This window comes from Bicyclus anynana, chromosome 10 (assembly GCF_947172395.1).
Source record: "Bicyclus anynana chromosome 10, ilBicAnyn1.1, whole genome shotgun sequence".
Taxonomy (NCBI): domain Eukaryota; kingdom Metazoa; phylum Arthropoda; class Insecta; order Lepidoptera; family Nymphalidae; genus Bicyclus; species Bicyclus anynana.
The window spans coordinates 9,226,504-9,251,358 of record NC_069092.1 but is presented as its reverse complement, the minus strand read 5'-3'; the positions used below and the strand labels follow the sequence as shown (position 1 = coordinate 9,251,358).

General features: G+C 35.4%; 3 protein-coding genes across 3 annotated transcripts; all 3 read left to right on the top strand.

Moving 5' to 3' along the window:
• The first annotated feature begins 115 nt into the window (after positions 1 to 115).
• On the top strand, positions 116 to 2,260 carry LOC112056742 (glucosidase 2 subunit beta). Its single transcript, XM_024097218.2, has one exon. It carries the CDS (start codon positions 231 to 233, stop codon positions 1,806 to 1,808), a length of 1,578 nt encoding a protein of 525 aa, XP_023952986.2. The 5' UTR covers positions 116 to 230; the 3' UTR covers positions 1,809 to 2,260.
• A 735-nt stretch (positions 2,261 to 2,995) lies between these two features.
• On the top strand, positions 2,996 to 15,938 carry LOC112056739 (splicing factor 3A subunit 3). The gene is made up of 11 exons (XM_024097216.2): positions 2,996 to 3,271; positions 3,374 to 3,421; positions 3,832 to 3,990; positions 4,282 to 4,354; positions 4,836 to 4,927; positions 5,473 to 5,694; positions 7,679 to 7,839; positions 10,861 to 10,989; positions 13,714 to 13,906; positions 14,742 to 14,943; positions 15,717 to 15,938. The coding sequence occupies exons 1-11, from the start codon at positions 3,176 to 3,178 to the stop codon at positions 15,848 to 15,850; spliced, it is 1,509 nt and encodes a 502-aa protein (XP_023952984.1). The 5' UTR covers positions 2,996 to 3,175; the 3' UTR covers positions 15,851 to 15,938.
• A 489-nt stretch (positions 15,939 to 16,427) lies between these two features.
• On the top strand, positions 16,428 to 23,190 carry LOC112056738 (WD repeat-containing protein 36). Its single transcript, XM_024097215.2, has 8 exons — positions 16,428 to 17,517; positions 18,368 to 18,537; positions 19,058 to 19,294; positions 19,430 to 19,612; positions 20,236 to 20,431; positions 20,579 to 20,657; positions 21,842 to 22,004; positions 22,428 to 23,190. The coding sequence occupies exons 1-8, from the start codon at positions 16,571 to 16,573 to the stop codon at positions 23,126 to 23,128; spliced, it is 2,676 nt and encodes an 891-aa protein (XP_023952983.2). The 5' UTR covers positions 16,428 to 16,570; the 3' UTR covers positions 23,129 to 23,190.
• Positions 23,191 to 24,855: the final 1,665 nt, after the last annotated feature.

Here is a 24,855-nt window from a genome sequence, read left to right as displayed (position 1 = left end):
AAAGAAACTTGGTAAAAAAAACCGGTTATCACAGACGAATATCATAACTAAATGTTCATCTATGGTTCTCTATGAAGTATAGAGGAGATGTCAAGTAAAACAACGTCATCTTATTGAATGTCATTTGGTCATCGTCAGCGGCTGTCAGTAATTTTTCTACACGTTCTATTTATCAAGTTTTATTTCGTATTTACTGATTAGTTGTGCTAGGGGAGGTGTTGTAGTTAACCATGATTTATTCTGCTTGGATTAGGCAACTACAGTCATTAACAATTGTCTTATTTACGTTCATAATTTCGGGTCAAACAGACGTGCCGCGGCCGCGCGGAGTTTCTTTATCTAAAGCGTCGCTGTATTCGCCGACTAAAGATTTTACATGTTTCGACGGAACAAGTACTATTCCTTTTAGTTATGTTAACGACGACTACTGTGACTGCTTCGATGGCAGTGATGAACCAGGAACTTCCGCTTGTTTGAACGGGGTTTTTTATTGTACAAACGCGGGCCATCGTCCGCAAAACATTCCCAGCTCACGGGTTAACGATGGAATCTGCGACTGCTGTGATGGCACAGACGAGTACGCTACGCCAGGTACGTGTTCTAACGTTTGTGAAGAATTGGGCCGAGAAGCCAGGGCCAAGGCACAGCAGTTGGCAGACCTGCACAAGGCTGGTAATCACTTAAGATTAGAACTAATAGAGAAAGGTAACAAAAAGCGAAGCGAAATGGCTGTGCAGCTATCACAATTAGAAAAAGACAAAGCTGAAGCTGAATTAATAAAATCAGAGAAAGAAGCTTTGAAAAATGAATTGGAAGCCAAAGAAAATGAAGCTCTTCAAGTGTACAGAGATGCAGAAGAGAAAGAGAGGCAAAGGAATGCAGAAATAGAGCGTCAACAACGAGAAAAAGAAGCAAGAGAGCATTTCGATAAGTATGATGTTAACAGTGATGGTACACTTACAATTGATGAAATTCAAAAAGCATTGATTTTTGATAGAAATAAAGATGGTGAAGTTGATCAAGAGGACATTTTACATTTCTTTGGTGACAAAGATAGTGTAAATCTGGAATACTTTATCTCAACTACATGGCCAATGCTGAAACCTTTGTTTATGACAAATCAAGGTCTGTTCCAACCTGCTGTAAATGAAGAAGAGGCTGAAGAACCTGAAGTTGATGAAGAAGAAGAGGCTGCTAGGGACACAGAGGATGTAGGTGGTGATGATGATGACAATATTGATGAAATCCCTCATGATCATACAGATGACCATGATATTGAACCAGACCAATCTGGAAAATATGATGAAGAAACTCAAAAACTGATAGATGAAGCAACAGAGGCACGACGCCAATTGACAGATGCTGAACGTACTGTAAGAGAGATAGAGTCTAATATGAGAACATTCCAGCAAAATCTTGAGAAAGATTATGGGCCACAGCAGGAGTATGCTACCCTAGATGGTCAATGTTTAGAATATGAAGACAAAGAATATATTTATAAACTGTGCCTCTTCCAGAAAGTAACACAGAAATCGAAGAATGGTGGCATGGAAGTTGGACTTGGTGAATGGGGAGAATGGGCCGGCGAGGAGGGTAAAAAGTACTCTGTTATGAAATATACAAATGGATTGGCCTGCTGGAATGGACCACATAGAATGTCTACAGTAAATTTGAATTGTGGTTTAGAATCAAAGTTGACGTCAGTCACAGAACCATTCCGCTGTGAATATAAAATAGAGTTCACTACTCCAGCTGCATGTGATGATTCTAATTTAGCACAACAGGAAACATCGCATGATGAGCTGTAGATCATTTAGATATCTCTTTTTGTATGTGAAGTGTGTTGAAATTTAGATAAGTAGGGCACTTATTTTGATCAACTTTTGTCACTAAGTTTAAATGGTAATGTAGATTTGTCAGGTCATATTATGAAATCTAATTGAAATATGTACTAGGTATCCAATGTATAGTGCTTACTGCTTTCTACATCTGAGAATTGTGACAGCATTTTATAAAAATGCAGTACTATTTTTTTTAGGTTTTTGTTGCATATTTTGTAGCATTTATCGCATGTTACATTTAAGATATTATTTATTACATTAAAACTATTATTTTCAAGTGAAGACTGACCTGGCTAACATTTGTTTTATACACATTCCTGTTGTAAGTTGTATTATTTTCTTATATATAACAAGTAGTGAGATGAAAAATCATGATGTGAACAAAACATTGTAAATGATTAATAAAATATTGTTTTTGATGTGTGGTGTGATTATTTTACAATTATTTTTATAAATGGCTTTACAAAGTTATGATACATGGAGCCATGAGCTTAAATTTTGCCATTAAATTACAAGGTTACTAGGTAAGTTACCATCTTGCATGTATTGAAACATTATATTATAGGTACCTTTATGAAAATATTGTAGTTAATATTCAAACTAGCAATATTCTAGCTCATGTTAAACTAGAAAAAAAATCGACGTAAAATACGATTATTGAGATTCGGACTTTCAAACAGACAAATCAAGAGAGCAACTTATCTATACTAATATTATAAAGCTGAAAAGTATGTTTGTTTGGTTGAACGCGCTAATCTCAGGAACTACTGGTCCAATTTAAAAAAATCTTAGTGTTAGCCCGTTTTCGAGTAAGGCTATTTAATAACACGCTATGACCAATAGGAGCAGAGCACCACTGAAGAATGTTTGAATTGTGAATGAATATCAAGGGATATTCTTTCTTATTTAGAGCTTACGCTGCGTAAACGGTCAGTTTCGCAAAATCATGTATCAGAGAATTATTCCCCTTTCTCTAAAAGAAGTCCGCAAGATTTTGTGTAAATAATCTTAGTAAATAATCATGATTTTAATTTTGAAGAATCAAGAGAAAGAAAGAAGAAGACAGTTGAAACTTGAATTTGGTTTGGTTGAATTTTAAAAACATTTGTAGGCTGTGCTTAGTTTGTAACGTCAACGTCAATTTTTTTTCAATTGTCAATGTCAAATCTCGCTTGTTGTTTACGATCTAGCGACGCGAAAATATTGTATTTTCATTATTTTCTCAATTATAGTATTATTTTGTTATTGAACAAAATACAAAAATCAATATAACTATCAAACATCTTTGTTCGAACGCACCTAAGAGCACATCCGAAGAGAAAACAATATTGAAAATGGAAACGATCTTAGAACAGCAACGAAGTTATCATGAAGAAAGAGAACGGGCAATGGACGCTATGGTTAAAGAGATTTTACACAAAAAGACTGGGGTAAGTTGTAAAACGACTGTACCTATAAATTAATTTGTGAAATAGTTAGTATGTAAGTAAAGTAACATTTTTGAAAAGCTAACCTAAAAATTTCATTTGCAGCATAGAGAAACTATCAATGCAGACCACCGACTCAAAAATTTACATGATGTAAGTTCGTATACAATACAAAAATTGTTAGAAATATAATATTCTGTTATTAGCAGATACCTACCTATCAAATAATTACTAGATCAGTACATATAAATAAAATAATAACTAAGTTTTCCTAAGTATGTAAAGTTATTTACTTAGAATTAAAAATCAATCAAGATTTTTTAAATTTTTTGTCTGTCTGGAACTGCCAACCTAATTTAAATAGGTATAAGTGAAAGACCCATTTAAATCAGAAAAAAAAAATTCACATGGACAAAGTCACGGACGACTTGGACATTTCTAATATTAAATAGTATGAAACTCGGCACTTGATATAACGAATCTTACTCACAGCCATCAGTGACGCTGACTACTCTAAACATTGTATTGTAGTTTGATTTTTTGATTTTGATTTGTATTTACAGAGGTATATAGAAGCCTCAATAAGGCTCAAGGAGTTGTATGAAGACAAAGATGGCTTACGAAAAGAGGAAATTGCAGCATTGTCAGGTCCTAATGAGTTTCAGGAGTTCTATGCAAGACTAAAACAAATCAAAGAATTCCATAGAAAGCATCCTAATGAGGTTTTGTAAAATTTTATATCTCTGAATATCTTTAAAAGTTGAATTTTCCGTTCATCCTTTCTGAATTAATAATAAACTCACTAAACCAAACTTGAACTTTCCAAAGTGCTTGTAAGCACTAACAAAATTAAATTTAGAATTGTGTCGTCTACAAAATAGTTTTAATGAAATATAAACAGTGACAAATGACAATGGAAGACTGAACAAAACATAGTCAGTTCTATGTGTTGTTACTTTGCAACTATATAGAGTATTTCCATTAAGCATACCTTAAAAAGATTGTTATTGCAGATATGTGTTCCTATGTCTGTGGAATTTGAGGAGCTCGCAAAACTGAGAGAGAACCCCTCAGAAGATTATACAAGTAAGTAAAAATTGTTAAAATATATTAAAATCCTTTTGGAATTTAAACTATTGTGAGTGTTATTCATATTAATTTATTAAAAAACATGACTAAAATTCTTAACTAGTTGGGCATATTCCGACATTGTATCACGTGAGTTTTAGCCATGTTTCATAATAAATTAAAATCCTATTGATTATTTTAAAAGGGATAGAATGGACTTTCATACTTCTGTGAAGAATAAAATTAATCATCTACGCAACAAATATATAATCAATAATAATTATGGATTTATGCTTAAAACTGTGAATGTGAAATTCAGATATTGTACAAGAGACACAGAATACTTAACTTCAAATAATATGCTTTAGTAATAGACTGATACATTTTTGTAATTTTTGACAATTTCTCATTTTGAATGTAAGAAGATGAAGTATTTTTAAGATAGGATGGGTATGGTGACAGTTGCCTGTATGACAATCATTATTTATTTTTGTTCCAGCACCAGTTGAGTTTACTGATGAGGAAGGCTATGGGAAATATTTGGACTTGCATGAATGTTATGAAAAATATATTAACTTGAAAGGGATTGAGGTACAGCCATTATTTTATTAGATTATTTTGTTAACTTTGTCATTTTCATTTATTCATTATTAAAAAAAATCTCAAGTCGATCTTGGCAGAAGTATAAACTGTAACTTTTTACACATCACACTATCACACTAATATTATAAAGGCGAAAGTTTGTGTGTGTGTGTGTGTATGTTTATTCCTCCTTTACGCTGTGGCTACTGAAACAATTTGGCTGAAATTTGGAATGAAAATACATTTCACTCTAGAATTATACATAGGCTACTTTTCATCGAAAGATCCATGGTTTCCGTGGGATTTGTGAAAACTGAATTCCACGCGGACGAAGTCGCGGGCCTCCGCTAGTCATTATTAACTTTTAAATATGATTATTATTAATCCTGCTCGGGGATTATATACTAGCATGCTCTTAAGTTTGCGACTTTACTTATTACCATTATTTTTTAACTATTAATTATCTAATGTAAAAAAAAAACAATTTATTTGATAAGTAAGAACAATTATCACTAAACAAATAAAATATGATTATTACTTTTGATAAATTTCAGAAAGTGGATTACATTACATATCTAAGTATATTTGACCACCTGTTTGACATACCACGGGAGCGAAAGAACAGTGAATACAGGAATTACATAAGGGCGCTGTTGACGTACCTCAAGGACTTTGTGAGCAGAGTGAAGCCACTCCAGGACCAGGCCCAGGAGATGGCGGCTGCTCATCAAGAGTTCCTTAAGATTTGGGAACCGGGGATGTTTCCTGGATGGCCGGTATGTATCATGATAATAAGTATATTGTCAAATAATACACCACTTAAGTTATATTTTTTTTCTGATTTTTAAATTTTTTCTATCTGGAATCAGTTTTTTCAATGCTGTAGCTGCTGTAATTAATATTTTAAAGATCTGATTTTTGCATTAAATTACCAATGTATTTTGGATATTATTTTTATTATTAATGTTTTATTTGTTTTATGGCAGAAGCTTTGAGTGCACTAATTGTTTTTCTTTCATTAAGACACAATTTTAAAATATGTCTTGTAAAAAATAAATTATGAAACTGAAGTGTACTATCATTTTTAAAACTTGTACACTTATTGAGGTTTCTAAATTGGTATACAACTTGTGTCTACTCTTATTTTTACCAGCAACCTTGTAACTACTACTAAGGTTGCTGGTAAAAATATATGGGAGGTGTTGAATTTTCCCCTACCCTATTCTATCCTACCCCTACCCTATCCCTATCCTACCCTTACCCTAAGAATAACCTATGACACTCACAAATAACGTGGCTTTCTAGTGGTAAAAGAATTTTCAAAATTGGTTCAGTAGATCCAAAGATATATACCCCCTATATACCCCCCTATAATACTAACCACAAACTTTACCTCTGTATAATACTATCATAGATAGGTAAAATATGTTTGTTGTGGAATACAATTACTCTATTGTATTCCAATTACATAATAATATGAGAAAAGCCCCTTAATATGTCTGTTCAATGGCTAAACTCGTTTTCAAGGAAATGGAAAATCCCTTCTGCACTTTTAATGTCAATGCATAAACAACTATATTTGAAAGCATTAAAGTATATAATCTGTTGTATGCATAAGTGCTTGTTAGCATGTGAATAGAAAATGTTTGGAATGTATGACCGGCGCAATTTCACAATTGCATATGAGTAATCTCGACCTCAAGGCCTAATGGACTGAGAGCCTGTGGTACCTAGACATATATAATTTTAAGAAACCTGTAGGTAAGTAGATTCTGTAGCCAATTATGGAGGTTTCAAGGGTTAGCCAAACTCTCAATCGTTCAAGTGTAAAGCATTTTTTTTTTAATATTTTTCTCGGCATAACATGAAAAATCACGTCCCCAGCGCCAGACACTTGACTTCGTGGCAACCATTCGCTAGAGAACCTTAAAAAAATCTTTAACGGTGTTTCGAAAGGTTGCCGCGAAACTGATTGGCGACTGAAGACATTATTTCTCATAATTAAAAAAAAGTGCGCTGTATACATGGAAAATTGAGAGTCGTGACCCTTAAAACATGCTCCCAAAGCTTATTTCGAGGATAATAAAAAGAAAAATGCGCTGTATACTTGGAAAATTGAGAATCGGGGATAAAACATGCTGCCAAAGCCACCACAGTCACAAACACCATAACTGGATACTGTACTTACATGTTACATATGGTATTACAGTTTACCATTATGGTAGTTTCAGCCTTTATAATATGAGGCATGTCTGGCTATCGCAGGCTCCCATTCTATGAGAATTGTGACTAAAAGGTGCGTTTTAACGGTACCTACTTGTATATTAATCTATACTAATATTATGAGAATGAAGAAGTTTGTTTGTTTGTTTGCTTGATTGAACGCGCTAATGCTCAGAAACAACAGGTCCAATTTGAAAAATTCTTTCAATGTTAAATAGCCCATTTATTGAGGAAGGCTATAGGCTATATATTATCTCCGTTGTCTGTCTGTTACCATTTTATTATTGCTGAATCTATTAATTTTGGTTTATTTATCTGTACTTCCATACTAATAAAGTAAAATTGGTGATGTTGTAGGGGATAATCTCTGGATCTACTAAACAGATTTTTTCTGTCATAAGAACCCTCTCCTGACAATAACAAACGTCTCAAAAAAATATTGAAATCGGTCCAGCCGTTCACGCGTGATGGCGTGAGTCGTGACCAAGAGATACATAGATTCAATTTTTATATATATATAGTTAATGTCTATTTTAGAAAGAAACCGGCGGTGCCTTGACCAATGTTGGTGCCCATTTGGACCTGTCAGCTTTCTCGTCATGGGAGGAACTCGCTTCACTCGGCTTGGATAGATTGAAGTCGGCTTTAATGGCCCTCGGGCTGAAATGTGGCGGGACTTTGGAGGAAAGAGCACAAAGGTATGTATGGACCGACACATGTCTGGCGTGCGTGGCCAAGAATTAGTCATCATTATCATTATCATCATCATATACCGACAAAGACGTACCGCCAAGCAATTTAGAGTTCCAGTATGATGTCGTGTAGAAACCGAAACGGGTGTAGATTTTCATCCTTCTGCTAGCCCGCTTCGATCTTTGATTGCATCGTCACTTACCATCAGGTGAGATTGTAGTCAAGGGCTAACTTATAAAGTATAAAAATAAATATAATAAAAATAAATCATCATATCAGCCTATGGACGTCCACTGCCGGACATAGCCCTTTTGTAGGGATTTCCAAACATCGCGATCCTGAGCCACCTGCATCCAGCCAATTCCTGCGACTCGCCAGATGTCGTCAGTCCACCTGGTGGGGGGTCGAACTTTCTAGTGCGGGGTCGCTATTCTAGCACTTGGGACTCCACCGTCCATCAGCATTGGTTTATTTAGCGACAAATTAGCCTTTGACTTTGATCACATTTTATGTTGAGTGAGATACTTGAAAGAAGAATTAGTCCGTATTCTACACCTCATACCAGAAAGTAATATTGCTTGGCATCTTTTCCAATTTAGAAAAAAAAAATGGACCCCAGCCAATAATAGTAGATCCTAGAACCCAACCTTCTCTGTTGAAATACCAAAGCATTACTGTATGTTAAAAACATTAGTTGTCGTGTTAATTAATGTTTGAATTAATTTTAACGCCTGAAATGTCATTAATAGTTCGATAGTAACAAATGTGCTTTGCAAGATAAGCATGCTATGTTGGGGTTTTCAAGTCAATGTAAATTTTTGCTTAACATCGACAGTCATTTTGTACAAAAAATATTAGGATTTTGATAAAAAGTCTAAATATTTTGGAAAACCATTAAAGTTGAAATTAATAATTTAGTAGTTCGTACTAATTAATTTAAAAACCACAAGGTTAAAATAATAAAAAAAATTTATAATACATACGTGTCATAGTTAAGTGTTTGTAAATAACTTCATATAAATTACTATTATGATAACAAACGTAGTAAGTTGATAACACAGGTTAAAGAATAAAAGGCAGATAGAGCGTTCGGAACGTGGCAGGGATGCAGCCATTCCAAATACGAATACATTCTCAAGTCAGTACGACACGAAGCGTCGCATCAGTAATTTTCAATATTATTCAGAAAAATGGCGTAAAATGGTTTTTAAATGTTTTGAAAACTGTTTACAAGAACTAAAAAATTATGATGAAGTATTTTTTGGGCAATTATTGATTATTATTAGTCTAATATGATATCAATTTACGTAATTGTTGTTAGTGTTAAATCTCGAAATACAAATTATGAAAAAAAAGTTTGTATGCGGATGTCAAGGAGACGCGTGACGTTTGTTTTTTTTCACTGGCCTATACACCGCGCTGATTGTATAGACTCATTCTGTATCATTCTCTATTCTGTGGTTGATATCTATAATTTCTATTGATTAGATTAACTTCATTGACTAACAAATACTACGTTTCTTGCAACACAAAACCTATACATTCCTGATGAAAGTCCGCATTTTGTGTTCCAAGAGGGGTTATGACTCATTTTAATTGATTTGTCTAATAAACACTCATATAGTATTTGTTCTAAGAATATACTCATACATGCTACTGTAAAAGCTACTACTTGGTTTATCTTAGGATTTACTAGTGAAACTTGTTAAAGCAATATGTTTTGGTAAACAATAAGGTTTAAAAAAAAATAGAAGACAATTTCATCCTTGGTTTTCCAATGACAGTAGCTAAAGGTATTCCCTAATTATAGAAATGGTTAACATTCACCAAATCTTGACAGTGTGAGCCCTCATTCGCATGAGAGTTTTTTAACGGACGTGAAAAGTTAAATGAAAGTCTATTTAAAACGCACAAAATTTTAAATGCAAAACTGCTCCAAAAGCGTCGTGTTTTTAAAACGCTACCTTGTGAACATATAGTTGGGAATGCATTTGATCGTTTTTTTAACGTCCGTTAAAAAAACTCTCGTGCGAATGAGGTCAAACGTTACGTAACGTAAGGTTAGATTATGTAAGTACATAAAAAAACATGTATCATGGTCACGTTATGAAACCCAAAAGATTGATTAAGAGGAGCAGACGCAACAAAATAAGCTTAATGGTTTGGTAAATCTAAGATTTAACCGAAATTCGGTTTTTCAGTCAAATAAATGCGAGACTCATTTTATGAATATCTATTGCTTTTATACTAATATTATAAAGCTGAAGAGTTTGCTTGATTGAACGCGCTAATCTCAGGAACTAATGGTCCGATTTGAAAAATTCTTTCAGTGTTAGATAGCCCGTTTATCGAGGAAGGCTATAGTATAGGCTATATATTATCCCCATATACTTACTTACGGGAACGGGAACCACGCGGGTGAAACCACGCGGCGTCAGCTAGTCTCTTTATAACACGTCTGTTTGTATTAAATAAACACTGTCTCATTAACATTCTGAGCAAATATTGTAACAAAACGATTCGAATATTGCTAGAATAGTATTAAACCAATTTTGACAACAATGTTTTAAATGTTCATACGAGATAACAAAACAGGTTAACCTACAAAGTGCATTGATAAGCGTTATTATTTTAATTAAGTAGGTATAGTTTATCTGTTTTGGTAAAGGTGATACTTTTTAGGGTTCGGTATCCAAAGGGTAAAACGGGATCCTATTATTATGACTCCGGTCGTCTGTCTGTCTATCCAAGCTATATTTCATGTGATAGTTAGACAGTTGATTTTTTCACAGATTATGTATTTCTTTTACTGCTAAATCAACAAATACCTATTAATAAAAAGGAAAAATGAAGTTGTTAAGAGAAAAGGGATAAAATCTCGACCTAAAGTGAATCCATCGGGTTTGACATTAAATGAACTAAAGTTTTGCAGCAACAACAAATGTATTTTTTTTTGCATTTTTATAGATTGTACAGAATTCTTTGCGTGCTAGTCCGACTCACTCTTAGCCGATTTTTTATTGCAGATTGTTCAGCACGAAAGGTCAGACGGCGCTCGATAAGTCTCTAGTGGCCAAGAAGGGGGCAACCAAGGCCAAGGCAACAACCCAGCAGAGACATAAAGATATTGCAGCTATTGAAGCTCAAGTTTACAGGTACATTTACAAATGAATATCCATATAGCTTGGCAAGTTTGTTGATGACACTCCTATAAGATGCGAGCGACGGGGGGAAAGGACTGCTCAGGTTTGAAGTCGTACGCGCGGGGCAGAGAGAAGGACTGCGGGGTATGAAGTCCCCTCCCAGCCTGCACGGACCGTCGGGAGCGTTACGAACGAATTTGCCAAGCTCTAGCTGCTGCTCTAGCCATGTTACATATCGATTCTCATTTTAAAATCGCTAATTAAAATTAAAAAATGAGTAGAAATGACATATCCGATTGGCCATCCATATCAAGTGGCCTTTCGATGACAAATATCTGAGGTGTTTTAAAAGATTTTCTGATTTCGATGCGATTGAAACGAACTAGATTTCGGGAGATAAGAGAGAATCTTATCTCACGAAATCTCAAGAGAAAAACATGATAAGGTGTTACTATATTTTTGTCTTAGATTCTAGGTTCGGTTCCAGTGAATCCAATATTTGTAATCAAATGTCTGGTGGCATGAATGTTAGGTTACATTCCAATCAATCGTTAACTTGGGGATGTATAACAAACACTGAGAAAAGCAGTACTTACTATTTATGTATCATCATCAACATCATTACCAGCCCATATTCGGCTCACTGCTGAGCTCGAGTCTCCTCTCGCAAGGAGAGGGGTTAGGCCAATAGTCCACCACGCTGGCCCTAAGAATATTGGCAGACTTCACACACCTGCATACCAGAGAATTTACATCACGTGATGTTTAATTTCTTAAAATGCACACAACTGAAAAGTTGGAGGTACATGCCGGACCGGATTCGAACCTACACCCTCCGGAATCGAAGGCAGAGGTCATATCCACTGGGCTATCACGGCTCTATTTATGCATACTGTGTTGTAATAGCTATAATGTCCCCTACAGTATACCAATCCTTGATAAACTTGCATACTATAAATCGTAACTAGTAATTAAGTCTATAAATACATAGATCGATAAATACATTTTCCCGATAATATCAGTATCACTCTGTTATCAAGAATTGTACTACATATTCCATTGTTTGTTTATGATAATTATATTTATTATGTACTAGCGGACCCGGTCAAGCTTCGTTTTGACATAAGTGCACTTATTCTCTATCCCTATTCTACCCTTCTATACCTCTACCCCTACCCTACCCCTACCGCTTGACTCTTAAACGTTTGTATGGGAAATAGAAAAGGGCAGTTTTTAGGGTTTTCCCGGAAATTATTTGATTTTTTCTCACCTTTTAAACCTTCCCTATACCTCCACGAACATTTCGAGACCAAGATAAGATAAATCCGTTAAGCCGTTCTCGAGTTTAAGCGGGACTAACGAACAGCAATTCATTTTTATATATATAGATAAATTATTTGTATAAAAACTAAACGATCGAACTCCCCTCTATCGACATACGAGTACCTCGAATCGGACCGAAAGTGGAATATTCCTTCTCCAATACTGGGCCTGTAGCCATGTGGCACATCGATTCTTTTTCTACAATCGCAAACGCTTCGAAAACTAATAAAATCTTTTTGACAAAAAAAATTGAACCGACTTCAATATCACAAAGATAAACTAAAAAGCGAAAAATAACATCGTTTAAGCTACCTTTTAGTGATCAACTTTGACGGCGGTGCCTAGCCAGTGACGTATTAATTAAAGCCGTTTCTAAAAGAACCACGGGAAAGAACTGTCTTTGAATCCTAAAAGTTTATGATTTAATTGACTTTAGTTAGTACGGCCATTTCGTTGTTTTCATTTTAACACAACATTATTGATTTTTATGAAAATTAAATGGGACCAATTTGGAAGTATACTCTTTCAAACAAAAAAAAAGAATTTTTATGCGGAAGTTATGCGGTAACAAACATAAAAAAACATACCCGTCGAATTGATAACCTCCTTTTTTTGAAGTCGGTTAAAAATGTATGGGAATGACATTTGCTATTGACAGCTCACGTGACTAAGTTAGTAGAAAGAGAATTGACGTGCCATGTCGCTACAGGCCCAGAGTCGTATTGAGTCCTCATGGTGGGTAGAGCATTTATATATTTATGAAGTGCCCGTACCCTTGTATCCAGTTATGCGGTTTGCCTGTAATATGAATATATTATGATGAACTAGCGGACGCCCACGACACTATCATCATCATCATCATATCAGCTGATGGACGTCCTCTACAAGACATAGGCCTTTTGTAGGGATTTCCAAACATTACGATACTGAGCCGTCTGCATCCAGCGATTCCCTGCGACTCGCTTGATGTCAATCCTGGTGTTGGTTCGACCAAGCACCTTGGGACCCCAACGTCCATCAGCTTTTCGAACTATGTGCCCGAAACATCGTTCGCGTGAAATTCCGTTTTTTACAAATACCGCGGGATTTTCCGGGATAAAATGTAGCCATAACCATAAAAGTGACATTTATATTGACATTTATATTAACATTAATTAATTCGAACTTTGTTTTATTTTTATTTTTTGTAAATTTGTAATTTGTAAATTAATTTGTAAGATCTGTTAACTTTTGCACGCCAACTATGGCAGGATATGTGTTTAAATATAATATAAAAGACCTATGTAAATGTACCATATTCTGGCGAAATAAAAATTGATTGATTGATTGATTGTGTTCTACTTCCAAGAGCGCCGCGTCTACGGGAATTGTTTCGTGGCACGGAGTATATTTGATTTTGATATTTCGGAACAGATTCGCAAACATAGTAAGCAGCACACGTGCGGCGACCATAGAGAACGTAACACGACGCGCAGCGAGAGCGGCCGGTGAACGCCGCGACGAAAGTGACGAAGAGAGCGACGCCTCCGTCGCTGCCGACGTCGACTCCGATGACGACGAAGTACCTTACAACCCGAAGAACTTGCCTTTGGGCTGGGACGGCAAGGTTAGTAAAAGTAAAAGTCAAAGTTTATTCATTTCAATTAGACCTTTTATACAAGCACTTTCGAAACGTCGAGTAATATTATTAGATAAGAATTAGTCGAAAACTAAGAGGGTTCCAAACGCGCCTTGCTCCGAGACGAGTACAATAAAGAATGTGAAGAATTGACGACAGCGACAAGAAAGATGCCTCCGTCGCGTCTGACATCAACTCCGACGATGACAAGAAATGCTAGGAGCTATGAGGAGTATGAAGGTGTTATATATTAAATGTTAAAAGAGAGGTTAAGTATGGTGTATGGACCATAATTAACTTTTATTTTTATTTTTTATTTTATTATGGCAAAAACAGTCATTACAAAACAATAATATACTAGTTAAAAGAAAATACAATTACAATAGACAATACATTGCCGAAAAAGTGCCTAAAAATATAATATAGAGATTTGATCATTGAACATCGGAAATAGTGAGTACAGGAGTATTATTTGAAATATTGTTATTGATACTTTTTAAAACATGCTTTTTTAATTACATCTAAAGAGCTAACCTCTTTTTAAACATTTGGTAACGCCTCACTTGAAAGATCAAGAGTTGCCTTAAGAGGCTTAAGACTTGAGACTTTGGTGTTATGAAGTCTTTTGAAGAGGCCTAACGGCCATTTAAAGACTAATTTTATCCAAAACGCCTAAAATAATGCGCTTTATGTGCAAAGATTTAACAATTTCACTCATAATCATCATCGTCTTACTTGTTTGAAAACCCTTTGTTAAGGAGTCTTTCTCAAAATGTTCTTAGGGAGGAGAAACTCCACTATAATACGTTGTATTTTTTTTTAGCCCATCCCATACTGGCTATACAAACTGCACGGCCTGAACATCAGTTACTCGTGCGAAATCTGCGGCAACTTCACGTACAAGGGGCCCAAGGCGTTCCAGCGGCACTTCGCCGAGTGGCGGCACGCTCACGGCATGCGGTGTCTGGGCATTCCCAACACGGCCCACTTCGCCAATGTCACGCAAATTGAAGATGCACTTGCGTGTGAGTATCACATATCGTATATCTTTATAGTCTGTTTTAACGGCTCATTGCAGGGCTAGACCTCTCTCATTAGTAGTTTATGACAACCATAATAAACAACCAAATCGTTCAACCGTTACAAACGACCAAATCGTACAATCGTAATTAACAACCAAACAAACAAAAAGGTAGAAGATAAGTGTTAGAAGAGTATATGAACGAACTCTAAATATACCCTCATCTGTTATTAATTAGTGACAAGAAATAAATGATAAAAAATGTTCACAGCGACACATTGCAAATAGGTTGCATACAAAATCTAGGAAACCATGAACTGGATCAAAGGCATCCTAATACAGTGAAATTAAGCATAAAATAAGCTTACATTTGACATATTCGACGACTAAATAACTGATGAGGGTATTTAAATAACATTACTTAACTGTTTATATCTGGCAACCCCACAGTTTCAGTTTGAAAGTGAAAACCTTTACTTTTTAAATTATATTGGGTATATTAGGTATTATTTATATTTAAAGGTAGGGGTAGGGTAGGAGTATGGTAGGGGTAGAGTAGAGGTAGGGTAGGTGTAGGATATATATAGGGTATCATAGGGGTAGGGTAGAGGTAGGGTAGGGATAGAGATGGGTAGAGTTGGGTAGTAGGTATCGAGTTTCACGCGGACGAAGTCGCGGGCGTCCGCTAGTTTGTTATGTATATTGGATTTATATTTAAATTGGTTTATGATTTTATAAAATTGAATATCATAATAAAAACATTTTCTTTTGCTTCAGTGTGGGAAAAAATTAAAAATCAAAAGGAGGGCGAGAGATTTGTTGCAGAAAATGATGAAGAATATGAGGATTCACAAGGAAATGTTGTCAACAGGAAGACCTATGAAGATTTGAAGAGACAGGGCCTCCTGTAATTACTCAGATTGAATTGATTTTATAAATTAAGTGATATTGAGTGTCTATTGATTAAATAAAGTTTAGGAATAAATGATTTGATTATGATTATGATTTTAAATGGGATGAATTATACATTTTCTGAAGTATTTTGTGAAAACTACTGAAAATCAATATAAAAGTTAAATCCTTTTCCGTTTGATAAATAAAATAATTTTCATTTATTTTTTAAATATTCTAGAAAATACAATTATTTTGCTTATTTTTTAACCTAGTCAAGGCGCCTACACGTTGCCCGTATTTGTGCATGTGCAGATTTTGGGCGTCACGTGGCATGGTGGCATATAATGTTAAAAATATCATGAAGAATTCATTATTACTCGACTCGTAAATCTATGTTATTACTGAACAAATATTAATAAATGGTTCACTATTACTGAATAAATATTATACATCTATGGTCTATGTATAGTCATAGTCACAAAGAATCTTTGTCCCATGACGAAAGATTTAAAAAGTTTATATTGTCTATGGTGTAACCGCTGTCATGGACTCATGGCTGTCATTGTCAAACTGTCAAATGTCAATGTCATTCTATCAAAACGCTCGTGAGTGAAGCATGTCATCATAATCATAACAAAACTAAAATTTATTTTTATTTCAACCCTTTATAATGAATGGTTTATTCTTTCGAAGGAATTCGATAAGTGTGCTTCATTATTAAAAAGAGAAATATTAAAATGGCAGAAACGAACAGTCGTAGTCAAATATTCGCCGGTGCAAGAGTTTTAGGTTATGTTAGTACACATGTACCATTCGTATCTAGATTTATTAAGAGACGAGGCGAAACATTGTTGTGCACTAGTGTAGGAAAGTGGTTTCATACGTACGGATGCGATAAATTCCGTTTATTAAGTGTAAGTGGTGAACATCCAGGACCCATAACATGTATGAGTGGTGACAGTTTTCACGTTTACACGGCGAGTGAAAATGATATTTACGCATGGAGACGCGGTTGTGAACTCAAACACGTATACAAAGGACATCAGGCACCTGTACACAAGATCTTACCTTTCGGCGTACACATAATAACAATCGACGAAGACAATGTGCTGAAAATATTCGATATCAAAGACGAATCAGAGTTTCTGGACCTTCGGTTTGAAACAAAACACTTCCAAATAACGACAATATGCCATCCACCTACGTATCTCAATAAGATATTGCTCGGTAGCAAACAGGGTCAGTTGCAGCTATGGAATATTAGAACTTCAAAATTAGTACACACATTCACTGGATGGAACTCTAGAGTCGTTGTAACAGAGCCGGCCCCGGCGATAGATGTTGTAGCTATTGCTTTAGCAAATGGGAAAATTATCCTTCATAATATTCGCTATGATCAGATTGTTATGGAATTTGTTCATGACTGGGGTACAGTAACTTCTTTGTCGTTCAGAATGGATGGTGCACCTATAATGGTCACTGGTAGTGTTAAGGGAAACTTAGTTATGTGGGATTTGGAAGAGAAAAAAGTAATGTCACAGATACAGTCAGCACATTATTCAAGTGTGGCAGGCTTACAATGTTTGAGCTCTGAGCCTTTGATGGTGACCAATTCTCAAGATAACTCTCTGAAGATGTGGATATTTGATATGCCTGATGGTGGTGCAAGGTTGCTGAAAAAAAGGTAAAAGTTTTATATTGAAAAAATAACATAATTAATTATTACTTCTGTTGTAACAATATATCTTGTAGTGTATTGGATTATTAAAGTTTTGTTAAAAAGCTAAGTAAAAGTTAATATAAACAAATTAAAAATATATTACAAATACTAATAGGATCCAATTCTTTCTTCAGTAGGATCTGGCAGAATCTGGCTGATATTCTGCCAGATCCTACTTCTCTAGAAAATTTTTGCTGAGTCGGGTCTATTTTATTGGCACAACACATTTAATTCTATAAATAATAGTTCTTATCTATCTATATAAATAAAAATGAATTGCTGTTCATTAGTCTCGCTAAAACTCGAGAACGGCTGGACGTATTTATCTCATCTTGGTCTTGAAATGTTCGTGGAGGTATAGGGAAGGTTTAAAAGGTGAGAAAAATTAGAATAATAACTGGGAAAACCATAAAATCAACCCTTTTCTATTTCCCATATAAACATTTGAGTTTTAAGTAAGGGTAGGAGTAGGGTAGGGGTAGAATAGAGGTAGGGTAGGGGTAAGGGTAGGGGTAGGGTAGGGGTAGAGTAATATAGAGTAGGGATAGGGAAGAAGTGCACATAAATCAAAGCGAAGCTTGACCGGGTCCGCTAGTTATTATATAAATATTCTTGATACTTATAGTATCAAGAAGTGTAATAGTTTTAAGTCTTCAATGTGTTGTGTTAACAAATAAAGTATTTTCTATTCTATTCTATTCTAATATAACTGATTTCATCTTATATCCATAATGAGATCCATATCAATTGATCCATAGCTGAATGTTAATGAATAAGCTAATTAAGACTAATACAATAATTATTTCTTTTCTAGAGAGGGTCATTCTTTACCACCAAATCTTGTGAGGTATTGTGAGCCAACTGGTGAAAACATTCTCGCAGCAGGCAAAGACAGCAGCCTACATATTTTGAACACTGTCACTGAGACATTCAACAAGAGCATGGGCAGGGCAACAAAAAACAAAAAGGCTTCTAAGAAAAAAAGTAATTATTATGCAATATACAGTGTATTATTATTATTATTTTATTCTTTACAAGCACACATCCTAAAAAGTGCTGTGTAGTACTACAAAGTCTTGACACTTGTTCAAAATTTCAATTGTTTTTGAGTTTCTCTCTGATCTGATTCATAACAAATCCATGGATCACATGAGAGAGCTAGGTAATAAATAAAAAAGATACATAAAAAGGAACCAGGGCTGTGATAGCCCAATGGATGACCTCTGCCACCATTTCTGGAGGGTGTGGGCTGGAATCCAATCTGGGGCTTGCACCTCCAACTTCACAGTTGTGTGCAGTAGTGTCTCAAACAGTAAAGGGAAAACATTGTGAGGAAACCTGCAAACCAGAGAACTTTCGTAATTCTCTGCGTGTGTGAAGTCTGCCAATCCGAGAGTGGTGGACTATTGTTCAAACCCTTCTCATTCTGAGTGGAGACTTGAGCTCAGCAATGAGTCTGATGAAAAATAACCAGTAAGTAAATAAATAAATTAAATTTTTACAGAAAAACATCAAGTTGACAATCACATGCTACCAGCAATAACACAGTTAAGTTCCTGTATGCAAAGAGACAAGCAGTGGGACAGTATTGCATCCCTTCACGAGAACAAGTACCTTGCAAGCACATGGTCCTATAACAACATCTGTATGGGCAAGCATATACTGAAACCCCCAGAGGTAGAGAAGGGTGTAATAGCAACTTGTTTGACTGTTACACATTGTGGAAATTTTGTAATTATAGGTAAGTGATTTTCATAAAAATTCTTTCGCTTCATCGCCGGCTGAATGACTTTGAGCCTTCTAATAAGGCCCATAGTCAGCAACCAAGTCTCGTTAACCTTATTATGTGATGATATGTATGTATGTAATATTTCAGGCTACAGTAATGGTCAGGTTCACAAGTTCAACATGCAGTCTGGTATATACAGAGGTCACTATGGTAAACAAAACACTGGTGCACATAAAGGAGCCCTAAGAGGAGTGGAGACAGATTTGTGCAATCAAAGAGTGATTACAGCTGGAGCAGACGACAAACTGAAGTTTTGGCATTTTAAAGATGGTAAGTACACTTTATGTTTTATATTAAACTAGCGGACAACTAAGAATTTGGTATAAAATATAACCTATGACCCTCACAAATAAAGTGGGTTCCTATTGGTAAAAGAATTTTCTAAATTGGTTCAGTAGAACAAAACCAGAAATTATCTAAACTTCTCTTTATAACTATAACTTTACCTATTAGTATTGATGATAATTAATATAGAAACATACTTATAGAAATGCATTTAACATATGTTTAAAATAATGTGTCCTAAAACATGTTTTATTAAGTGGAGGTTTAATTTATCTATACATTTATACAAATAAATTAAAATACTAACAACTATTTAGTAGTTAAATGCATAACAAATATGCAGCACTTATTACAAAAACAAATTATTTCATGTTCTTGTGTTCTGGCTATTCTCTAAAATGACTGAAACCATTTTGACAGAACTTTCACTGGCAGATAGCTGATGTTTATTGCTACAATTAATACACTTATCCCCACAGAAAAGGGAACTTATGTGGGTAAAATCACAATCTAGAGTATATTCTAACGAAAGTTTGAAGGGACACCACATTGTGTAAATTCTGTGATAAATAAGTAGGTATTTATATTATTCTTAACTTAAATTTCAGCTGCAGCACCTTACCATGTGTTAAGGTTAGAAGAATCTGTAAATATGACTAAATGCCATAGAGACAGTGGGTTACTGGCGTTAGCAAATGAGGACTTCACTATTACACTAGTAGATATTGACACTATGAATATTGTGAGGAGGTTTGAAGGCCATGTGGGGAAGATCAATGACATAGATTTTGATTGCCAAAGTCGGTATGTTGAACTAATTTAATTTTTACTTACAGACGCTAAAATTATTATAAAGAGAGATTTTTTTTTTAGACATAATTGTATGAGTAAAAATTAGATTTTACATTTGTTTTCAATGATACGATATATTTCGACATTGAATTGTTGTAGATGGCTGGTAAGTACATCAATGGACTGCACAATTTGTACTTGGGATATACCGAGTGGACAACTTGTGGATATATTCTCGGTAAGTAACGGTATTTTATGTAAATTCTGTTTCTTTTTTAAAAAAGTTAAACTAACTTAGCTTAGCTTAGTTAGCTTGTTAAGCTTACTGTGTCGTGGGAGAGAAAAATCCTAAAAGGCCACATAAAAAGTGAATAGCAAATACAAGTGAAGAATGTTCTTGTTAGGGTCTAATAGTGATTGATACAGAGTCAACATTAGTATTATAGTGTGATGAAAACTTTATGACGTCTTAGAAACTATACTAAAGCCAAACTCGATGTGGAATGTTTATCAACAAACAAGTGGAAAAGTAAGATATAAACCGTCTAGTCATTTTATTACTAATTATAATTTCAATTAATTTATTCCTTAAGTCTCTCAGCTCGGCTGGGCAGAGCTGGGATTCCTCGGTTTGATTAGCCTGGGCTAGCTCACTTGCACTTGATAGCCCCAGTGGATATGACCTCTGCCTTTGATTTGGAGGGCGTATGTTCGAATCCGATCCGGAGCATGCACCTCTAACTTTTCAGTTATGTGCATTTCTCAAACAGTGAAGGAAAAATCGTGAGGAAACCTGCATACCAGAGAATTATCTTAATTCTCTGGTATGCAGGATTCAACACACAATTCTTTGTGTGTTGAATCTGCCAATCCGCATTGGGCCAGCGTGGTGGACTATTAGAACGTTTTTAGAGTCATGCATTTTTTGCAGGCATCCGTTGCGTTCGCAAAGGCATAGGCAGGAGCTCGTGCGCATCCCGATCGTCGGATTGTGCACGGGCTACTTTTTTTTTTAATTCTTTACAAGTTAGCCCTTGACTACAATCTCACCTGATGGTAAGTGATGATGCAGTCTAAGATGAAAGCGGGCTAACTTGTTAGGAGTAAGATGTAAATCCACACCCCTTTTGGTTTCTACGCGACATCGTACCGGAACCGGCACGTCTTTGTCGGTAGGGTGGTTACCAGCCAGACCTGGACCAATTAAGAAAACCTCAATCGGCCCAGCCGGGGATCGAACCCAGGACCTCCGTCATAAAAATCCACATACCACTGCACCACGGAGGCCGTGGACTCAGTTAAGTTTCTTGCGTCACGCGGGCGTTCGCATTGTGTGTAGAATTATGGACATAAATACTGAACGCGTAATTATTGAAACTCTTTCTTTAGACTCTTGAAAATATTATTAAATTTGAATTGTAGGTAGAACAGCCATGCACCTCGCTCAGTATGTCCCCAACGGGCGATTTTCTGGCGAGCACACACGTGGGGGAGCTCGGCGTGTTCCTCTGGGCCAACAAGCTGCTCTACGACAAAGTCTTCCTCCGACCCGTCGATAGAAATGCTATTGATGTTCCGCGATTGAGTAAGTTGTGCATTTTGGTTATTTGTATTATTTGGTGTTTTTTGACAGATTTTTTCAAACTTTTGAAAAAACCGCAACAATATTTTTTGATTTATAAAGTTAGGGCTTGACTGTGACCTCACTTCACTTCAATTATTGTGAATGAAATATTGTCTTACTACTATGATACAGACAACAATAGTCCATCAATTGGCTCTTAGTCTAGCCCTAAATCTTAAGGATTTGAGTACATCTTCTTAACCATGGAGCTATTGAAACTAAATTTATTTATTTTTATCTATTTATTCTATAAAAACATTAAAAAAATACAATTAAAAGAAACGAATACTATACAAGTGTACACCTTAGTAATAAAAAATAATTAATTAGACCTACTTCAACTTATTTATACTTATCATTAATTATAATTATTATTTTTACCAGAACTGCCATCAACCGCTGCAGAAAAGCCAGACATAGAAGACATTGGTGTAATCGATTTGAACGAAGAAGTTGAATACAAATCACCAGAACAGATCAGTGAGGAACTGCTAACTCTATCCGGTCAACCGACATCAAGATGGCTGAATTTACTCAATTTAGACATTGTTAAAAGACGGAACAAGCCAAAAACATCACTGACAGTGTCAAAATCAGCACCATTCTTCTTACCAACGATACCCAGTCTCGAACTAGAGTTTGATTTAGAGAAAGATAAACTAAACTCAGAGAAAAAGCTTCTAATGTCTGAGTCTTTATCAACTTTAACACCATTTGCCAAGAAGTTAAACGCGTGCGAAAATTACACAGAATATAAAGAATGTTTGGAAAAGTTGAAAACACTGTCGCCATCTTCGATTGAAGCGGAAGTGACGAGTATGGCGCCGGATGTTGGCGGAACTATAGATGTCATGAAACAATTCCTCAAAATGATCGATGTTTTACTAAAATCGAACAGAGATTTCGAATTGGCGCAATCGTATTTGAGTTTGTTTTTGAAAATGCACACAAAAACGATTTCGGAAAATGCGGAACTGAGGGAAACTCTCGAATCTGTAGAACAGTCGGCAACGGAAGCGTGGTCCAAATTGCAAAGTCATTTGTTATACAACATTTGTGTTGTTAAAGCCTTGAAAGATATGTAAATAACTATGTTTTACTTATTACTTAGCCTTTGAATAAATGGAAATTATTTTCTCAACGTTAATTTTATTTTTAATTTAGATACAACAACAAACAAAGAGTTTGAGGAATTAGTTCACAAATCCCTTATATAACAAGTTTATAGATGTAAGTTTGTGTGTGTAAGTGTGTATGTTTGTTACACCTTCACGTCGCAACTACCGAACTGATATGGTTGTAGAAATACACTGTACTTGACTAACACGTAGGTTACTTTTAGGCGGGATTATTTGAAAAACTGAATATCAGACGGACGAAGTTGTAGGCGTCCGCTAGTAATCCTAAAGTTAATTATTTTAAACTATTATAGATAAAATACACTTAAAATTTGGTTTTTTTGTATAGTATATCTTACTAGAAGAATTTACTCAATATAAGTTCAGAATTTATTATTATAAGTATATACTTTCCTTATATACAGGATGCTCGGGAGTATTTCCTATAACTCAAGGGTAATATTCTTTCAGGAACATTAATTAAAAATGTCTAAGGAACTGTGTGACTGTGTTCTAAAATGAATATTTTCGGAGTAAAAAATATTTCTTTTGTAATATCGCATCCTTATATGGATTATAACCTAGCCAAACTTATTCATTGATAAATATCATGAAGTAGCTGACTAGTGAAGTGTGGAGTGCCAGTTGCAATATGATCGATATCGACAGTCTTACCATTACGATAACGTATTTGAAAATGCAAGGATAGATAAAGGTGTGTTACATGGATTGTCGGAATTATTTGAATTACTTTGTATGAAAACATAAGTCCTTTTTTTTTTTTTTTTAAATTAGTTATGCAGTTCGGCTCGTATAAGAGGACTTGTCACAGTGGCGTAGCTTGCCTTGGAGGGGCCCTGTATCAAACTTAGTTGGGGGGCCCCAATAGACGAGCGGCAAGTCCCGAAAAATCGCTTTAGTTTTTGATTCAACTCTATCACCACAAAATAAAATTGGTGCCAAAATGTTTGTTGTGACATACTTTTATCAAGTGTAGGAAACATTGAAATAAACAAAGAAAATAACTAAATTTATAATTTTTAAATTTTGTAAAATTTTTAGGCTTAACTAGGAGATAAAAAAGATTGCTCTATTGACTTTTGTAATTTCTGAAGTGAAACTCTATACGCAGATTTTTTTTTCGGGATGCACCAAATATCAATGATACGGGACCCCCGTGGCCCGGGGGCCCCATATCATTGATACTGCTGATACGGCGGTAGCTACGCCCCTGACTTGTCAACAACTTGAAGTTATGGGAAATACTCCCGAGCACCCTGTATAGGTAAAATGAATAAGAATTGATATAGACTTGATCTCGTTTCCTACAACCGATGCCGTTCCGAGCCGTTGACCGTTGTCCCCCGATAGTTAACTCCGCTTAAAGTGGAACAGGCCGCAGCTTGCGGTCGCTCCTCGGAACGTCCGTTGAGATTAACGGAACATATGTTTCTAAGTAGCTGGGAACTATTAAAATGTGAATTATTAATGTTAAGACTAACTGCTTAAGTTCTCGCTCTACTGGCCTATCTAAAATCTCGCCCAGCGCCCTTACAAGTAGGTACAGTACCTATAGTATGCGCCAAACTATGTGCAGTTTTTTTGGTCTTCAGATTAAAATTTTTTTTTGGACATTTATTTATTTAGGTAAGTATGCTAGGTATAAACTAAAGCTACTGTTACACGTGCTCATT

Excerpts from the sequence above, each read along its gene's own strand:
- LOC112056742 (XM_024097218.2), top strand. The coding sequence starts at position 231 with ATGATTTATTCTGCTTGGATTAGGCAACTACAGTCATTAACAATTGTC.
- LOC112056739 (XM_024097216.2), top strand. The coding sequence starts at position 3,176 with ATGGAAACGATCTTAGAACAGCAACGAAGTTATCATGAAGAAAGAGAA. Across the intron at positions 3,991-4,281 it reads ATAGAAAGCATCCTAATGAG|ATATGTGTTCCTATGTCTGT; the intron begins GTTTTGTAAAAT and ends TTGTTATTGCAG. Across the intron at positions 14,944-15,716 it reads AATTGAAGATGCACTTGCGT|TGTGGGAAAAAATTAAAAAT; the intron begins GTGAGTATCACA and ends CTTTTGCTTCAG.
- LOC112056738 (XM_024097215.2), top strand. The coding sequence starts at position 16,571 with ATGGCAGAAACGAACAGTCGTAGTCAAATATTCGCCGGTGCAAGAGTT. Across the intron at positions 17,518-18,367 it reads GCAAGGTTGCTGAAAAAAAG|AGAGGGTCATTCTTTACCAC; the intron begins GTAAAAGTTTTA and ends TTTCTTTTCTAG. Across the intron at positions 18,538-19,057 it reads AAAGGCTTCTAAGAAAAAAA|AAAAACATCAAGTTGACAAT; the intron begins GTAATTATTATG and ends AAATTTTTACAG.